This window comes from Dipodomys ordii, unplaced genomic scaffold (genome assembly GCF_000151885.1).
Source record: "Dipodomys ordii isolate 6190 unplaced genomic scaffold, Dord_2.0 Scaffold23, whole genome shotgun sequence".
Lineage (NCBI taxonomy): Eukaryota > Metazoa > Chordata > Mammalia > Rodentia > Heteromyidae > Dipodomys > Dipodomys ordii.
Window position 1 is genome coordinate 6752980 of NW_012267239.1, and position 7018 is coordinate 6759997.

General features: G+C 51.5%; 1 protein-coding gene across 1 annotated transcript in view; it reads right to left on the reverse strand.

Annotated features, from left to right (window-relative positions):
• Positions 1-2603: 2603 nt before the first annotated feature.
• Svop (SV2 related protein homolog (rat)) overlaps positions 2604-7018 on the reverse strand; it is a 39545-nt gene continuing 35130 nt past the window's right edge. The window contains exons 13-16 of the mRNA XM_013014347.1: positions 6170-6281; positions 4706-4787; positions 4180-4269; positions 2604-2810 (exon numbers count right to left, since the gene is read on the reverse strand). Of these exons, the coding sequence (XP_012869801.1) occupies positions 2604-2810; positions 4180-4269; positions 4706-4787; positions 6170-6281 (491 nt within the window). The remainder of the gene's footprint in view (positions 2811-4179; positions 4270-4705; positions 4788-6169; positions 6282-7018) is intronic.

The following is a 7018-nucleotide window of genomic DNA, read 5'->3' on the forward strand; positions in this document are numbered from 1 at the left end:
GATTTTTTAAAATAAAGGGCAGGTTATGTTGATAGAAATTTAAAATAAAAACAAAACTTCTTTTTCTTTGGTAGAAAACTTTACTGCCGGGGTCTGGGAAGGTGGTTCAGTGGTAGAGTGCTTGCCTCCCATGCATGAGGCCCTGGGTTCGATTTCTCAGCACCACATAAGCAGAAAAAAACTGGAAGTGGTGCTGTGGCTCAAGTGGGAGAGTGCTAGCCTTGAACTGAAGAGCTGAGGGACAGCATCTAGGCCCAGAGTTCAGGCCCCAGGACCGACCAAAAAGAAAGAAAGGAAAAAGAAAAAAAACTGCACTGCCCCCACACCACCGATTTCATCCCAGCCCCTGGGATACACTCCTGCCCACCAAACCTCAGCCTGCCCAGTGGTTTAAAAGTGAAGGAGCAGGCGTGATCATCTGGCACTGTCTGACCAGTTGGAAGAAAAGAAGGAAGAAGAGGAGGAGGAGGAGGAAGAGGAAGAGGAGGAGGCAGCAAAAGTTCTGTGTTCCCCAGGAGAGCTGAGCTGTCCAGAAATAATCAAAGCCACAACTCATGATTCAAGAAAATGCAGCAGTTAGGGCAGAAGTAGTTCTGCACAGCTATGTCTGCCTGCCTGCCTGCCGGGGCAGAGAAACCCATAGCTCCTACTTCAGGGGCAAGAGGTGTCACAGCTGACCTAAGACTTGAGCCTGAAGTCAGGCTTCTGCACCATTGGAAGGAAATGTTGCTTGCATTTGACTCCAGGATGCACCATTGCTAGGCAACCACTCAGCTTCCTGGTTCATTGGAGAGTGTGTGATAGAAAAATGGGAACTCGCGGAGATGGCAAAGTTAGCCACAACCTGAGGTTGAAATGTCGCTATGTTCAGGTAGCTCACACCTGTAATCCTAGCTACTAGGAGGTTGAGATCTGAGGATCGTTGTTTGAATCCAGCCTGGGCAGAAAAGTCTGTGAGACATTCATCTCCAATTAACTACCAAAAACCAGAAGTGGAAGTGTGATTCAATTGGTAGAACACCAGTCTTGTGTGCAATAGCCAAGTGAGTGTGAAGGGGCCCTGGGTTTAAGCCCAGCACACACACACACACACACACACACACACACACACACACACATCATCATCATCATCATCATCATCATCATCATCATCATCATCACAAAGGACCAAACTTGGAGCCCTGCAGGGTCCACCATCAATGTGTTTTAATAAGAGATGAGCAGTTCGCACGTTTGGCTTCCTTGCCATGTTTAGGTTGAGCAAGGGTTCAGTCTCCTCTGGCCTTTGCCAGGACTGGGCAGCCTCTTTCCTCCTTTGGAGAGTCTCCTGCCTAACTTTCCAGGCCAGAAAAAGAGGCTTGTGTAGACCCAGCCCCAGGAGTAGGTGTAGACCTGAGACACTTAGCACCTACCCCTTCCTCCTGACTCCGCCCACCAGGCCTCCCTCTCCTCTTCTGCAGTGCACACACTTCGCCCATTCGGGTCATCCTGCTGCTCTTCATGCCAGAGCGTCCTGTCCTAGAAGCCATGGCAGGAGCTGAGCCTGTGGAAAGTGCTAGATGCCCTTGATGGGTGGGGTGGTGGAGACCCTGGGAGAGCTCGTCCCCAGGGGATCCTGAGCCGCCCAACCTGGTCCCTGTGACTCTGCCACACCGTTTAGGTTTCTCGGCCCATTTGCCCATCTACCTAGGCACAAAATCCAAAGTCCTGGAGCCTGAGTGAATCATTTTGTTTCTCCAGCCATTACTATTCAGCAGGAAGAGGGTAAAGCAGCCCTGGCCTGCCTCTTGGCTACAATGGCTTTGAACTTGAACCTCCCCCTATCCCCCTACCCCATACTCCTTCGGGCCTCTGTTCCCAATTTCCAGGTTGGAGATGGGGTAGCCACATTCTGAGCTTGTTACTTGCTGCCAGCCTAGCTCCCCACAGAGACACCTCCTCTTCCTCTCTTTGTCCCCCCAATTAGTACCACAAACAGCAATTGCAGAGGGGGCAGGTGAGGAAATGGCTCAAGTTCAAATGCAAGTCTATCTACCAGTGTCTCTACCAGCCAGGGTCCTGGGAGGCAGCCAGAGGGGGAGGGAACCCCCCTTTCCCCGCCCCCGCCAGGTCTGGGAGAACTTTGAACTGGGGAGAATTCTGACCCAAAGAAAAGCTGTCCAGGCCGCATGTCTAAGTTACCTGTAATTCCAAAGGAAGTCTGTGCCAGAATGTAGGAGAAACCTATCAAGCCAATCCAGCTGGTGGTGGCAGGGGTCTGGAGGGTAAGGATCTTCAGAGATCTTTTCGTAGGTGTCTCTGCATGGCACCTTGTGGCTGCCAGCATCCTCTGCTCCTCCCCCGTGCAGAACCACAGGCTGCTTCCCCCCAACACACACACAGAGAACCCCCACCCCACCCCAGTAAACGCCTCCAGGAGGCAGAGTGCTCAGTGAATAGGAACAAATGCAGTCAACACGCAAAACCCTGTTGGTCCAGCTTGTCCTTGGGGGAGTTCTTAAAGCCAACAGTGACCCATGATTGGCCCAACTGGGCTCGGCCAGCTCTCCCAGCCCTGCGGCCTCAAAGACCAGCTCACCCAGCCCCCCCTTCCCCAGCGGTCACTATTCCTGAGAGCCAGAGTTCGACCTGGGGGCACCTGTGCCCTGTGTCCCTCGGCCAACCATCTCCTGGCCCCACTCCCGGTGGCTAGACTCCTGTAGTCCTCGACCTTTGGTCTCAATGGGCAAAAAGCACGACGCCAGGGCAGCCAGGAGGCAGCAGATGCTGTAAACGGCCAGCGTCAAGTACACGGAGGACTCCAGCATCACCTGGGGAGGGAGGAGAATGTCTTCTCTCAGGCGATGCATGTACCACGCAATGGTTCCATGAGCTGAGGGCTTCACCCCCTCCCCATCTTACAGAGGGGAAAACTGAGGTGCTAAATGAAGTGGCATACCAAGGCTCAGGCAAGACAACTCAGATGGGGCTAGGATTTGAACATGGGCCCATGAGGCTTTAGAGTTCAGACCCCTTATTAATCCACCTGACCTGAACCAACTTCCCTGTCTCCCCTGTCCCCCTCTGCCAAATGGGCATAGATTGGTATTACTTGCTGGTGAGGGGAGAGATGGGGAGCGCCTGGAGAGCACTGTGCAGCTCACAGCAGGCTCACAACCAGTGACGTACAGTGAGCCACAACAACACAGAATAGAAAGGCTCTGTGGTGGTTCACACCTGTAGTACTTTAGAGGCTGAGGCAAGAGGATTGTAAGTTCAAGGTCAGCCTGGGCTGCATAGTGAATTCAAGCTCAGCCTGAACTTTGTTCTTGTCTCAAAAACAAATAGGCCTATGTGGTGGCTCAGGTCTGTAACTCTAGCTTACCTGGAAGGCAGAGATCAAGGGGTTATAGTTCAAGGCCTGCCAGGGCAGGCAAGTTCTCAAGATTTCCATCTCAAACAATGGCTGAGTATCATGGCACAAGCCTATCATCCCAGTGACCCAGGGAAACACCAATAGGAGGATCTCAGTCCAGGAGGACCTGGGCATAAAGTGAGACCCTGTCTAGAAAATAACCAATACAAAAAGGGACGGGAGGTATGGCTCAAGTGGTAGAATGCCTGCCAGCAAACAAACTTGAGTTCAATTCCCAGGACCACTATGAACATTGTGGGCCAGTCACTGGTGGCTCACACCTCTAACCCTAGCTACTCAGGAGGCTGAGATCTGAGGCTCATGGTTCAAAGCCAGCCCAGACAGAAAAGCCCATGAATCTCTTCTCTCCAATAAATTATTAAATAAAAAAAAAGCTAGATGTGGTAGAGTGCTAGCCTTAAGCAAAAGAAGCTCAGGGACAGCACCCAGACCCTGAATTCAAGGCCCAGGACTGGCACAGGAAAGAGCAAACAAACAATGTTTTGGAACACTTAATAGAGGTAGAGGTTGCACAACACTGGCAATGTGCAAAGTATCAAATTGCCTACGGTGGCATCTTTGGGGTCTTTTGCACTTAATTGCTCCCCCCCCCAAAATGGGCAACTTTCTGTAACCCTTCTGAGCCTGTGTTTTATCACAGGTGAGGACCATTTCTTTCCTCCTGAGGGTGAGTGTTAGGTACAACAAGGTAATGTAGATGCACACAAAGCGCTGGGCAGAGGCCCTGACTGAGGTTCAGGGTTCGGGACCGGGGAAGCCCCTACCTGCGCGATGAACGGAGTGATGAGGGCACCCACTCTCGCCATGCCACTGCAGGTGCCCAGGCCCAGCGCCCGCGTCGCCGTGGGGTACACCTGCAACGGCAGTCACGTGTGGACCGGGGACAATGCCAGAAACCCTCAGTCCCTCCCCGCCTCAGCTCAGGACCCAGGGCCCCAATCCCCACAGAGCTGAAGCCAGGGAAATCGCTCAAGTGTCACTCGTCCCATGTAAGTGGCAGGGGGTGGCAGACTGGGGCCATGGTAATAGGAAATTCAATGAGGCAGAGCATGGGTCACAGCTCAGGCCAGTCTGGGCATAAAGGGAGACTCTACCTTGAATACAATCCATGTTAAAATATAAAAAGGTGCAGGAGGCGTGGCTCAAGTGGTAGAATGCCTGCCTTGTAAAGCACAAGGCCCTGAAGTCAATCTTCAAGGCCTGCCCTGGATTCCAGCAACCCATCTGGGTGTTTCTGGGGACTCCATGTCCCCCCACAATGGTACAGCTGCTCCGGGACGCCTCTCCTACCTCAGGTGTGTAAACATAGGCCGCTTGGAAGCCTCCAGAAATAAACGCTCTTGCAATGAAGAGTAACAGAGTGAGCACATTTCTAGAGAAGGGGAGAAAAAGAACACCAAAAAAACCCCAGATGAGTAGGGTTTGGTTTTGTTCATTTTTGTTTTCTTCTTCTTTTTTTCTGTGTTTATTTCAGCAAAATCCTTCCTTCTCCTGGCAGAATGTACACCTTAGAAATCGGCAAAGACACTGGGTATTGGGTGCCCCTGACCTGTCATCCCAGCTACTCAGGAGGCTGAGATCGGAGGATCGCAATTTGAAGCCAGCCCAGGCAGGAAAGTCTGTAAGACTCTTAGCTCCAATCAACTACCAGGAAAAAAAAAAAAAACACCACAAAACAACAATTACCAGAAGTAGAGCTGTGGCTCAAATAGTAGAACACTAGCCTGGAGCAAAAGAAGCTCAGAGACAATGCCCCAAGCCCTGAGTTCAAGCCCTAGGTCCCCCACATACACATTCCCCCCAAAAAAAGAAATTGGCAAAGATTACCTCCCCCACCCCTGCCCCCCCAGCTAGCTCACAGGCTCATGGGCAGGCACATTCATGGCAATGCCATCTCTAAAGGCCCTGGTATCTCTAAAGGCTATGCTGTGTCCAATGCAGCAGGCAGACAGACGGGACCACTTGCTGTGCTCAGGTTGAACAGGATGGGGGTGTGTGATATAAATAGTCAAAGCCAGGGCTAAGAATATGGCTTAGAGACAGATCGCTTGCCTAGGTTATGTGAGGCCCTGAATTCAATCACCCGCACCCCCAAACAAATCCATAAAAGTAAAGCTAGGAAGGGAGCTTACAGGGGACAGGCAAGGAGCCAGTAATTTTAGGTCAGTCCTGCTCACCAGGAGAGATCCTAGACATGTCTCAGCATGCCCAAGGTTTCAGGGTGGAAACAACATGTCCCCCAGCCTTCTGGACCCCATGGATTCCTCAGTGGGTTTGATCTGGGTGCTTCTCAGAGGAGAGGAGGGGGGAGCTGGCCAAGATGGCAGCAATGGGCTGAAGCACTGTCTTCCCCCATGACATACCTGTGCTGTGTATATGCTCTCTCCCTCTGCCATTTATTTCTTCTCTAAGAAACTTTCCTATCACTTTTAAAGGGGGACGTGGGAGCAGGAGAGGCCCAGGTCTTGGAAGTTGGAAAAATGGAGAATTATCCAAACAGGATGGCAAAATGGGGTCGATTGAAGACCCACCAAACGTTAACACACTCAGAAAAATGTACAACTACCACATGATCTCAGGGAAAGCCTGCACTGGAAGATACCGGATGGAACCTGGGGGCGAAGTGATCTTCTGCATCCTCCCCTGCCCGCCTCCCTCTGAGGCCCCAGCCTTGAGCTTGAGCTTCTGGATGATTGGGAGGTAGCCTGGAGCCTCAGCCCCGGTGAAGGGCTGGCGGTCCCTCTGGTTACCCACCTTCCCACACAGATGAACAACAGGAGTCCGCAGAAGGAGAAGACGACAAAGCACAGGGCCATGGTCTTCTTTCGGCCCAAGCGGTCGATGATCCACAGAGTCACAAAGACACCTGCAGGACACGTGATTCCCATGATGCCACCCCGCTCTCCCATGATGCCACCCTGTCCTCCACACCCTGTTCTCCCCCTCCCCTGTTGCCATGATAACAACCTGCTCTCCATGTCCTGAGTCCCCGCCTCCCCTTGGACCAGACTCTGTGGCTCAAGTCTAATGACTGGAAATATAGGAAACTGACAGGTGTCGATTCTCAGTCTACATAGGGTATAAGAGACTGTGACCTCTGTTGCCAGCCTTGCCCGCCCCCCTCTCTTGGCCTTCTCGTGTGTTTGTCTACATGAAGAAGGTCACCTAGCAAAGACCTGAAATGACCTCTGAACAGTAGCCAATGTGGACATGAGCTTTTAGCTCTCTAGCTTTTTTTCTTCTGTTTTTCTGTTTTCTTCTTTTTTATTGATATTTATTTATTTTTGTTGGTTGTAGGGCTTGAATTCTGGGCCTGGGCCCTGTCCCTCAGCTCTTCAGCTCAAGGCTAACACTCTTACCACTTGAGCCACAGCACCACTTCCCATTTTCTGGTGGTTAATTGGAGATAAGAGTCTTACGGACTTTCCTTCCTGGGCTGGCTTTGAACCATGATCCTCAGATCTCAGCCTCCTTAGCAGCTAGGATTAGAGGTGTGAGCCACCAGCACACAGCTTATTTATTTATTTATTTTTATTTATTTATTTTTTTTTGTCGGTCGTGGGGCTTGAACTCTGGGCCTGGGCGCTGTCCCTCAGCTCTTCA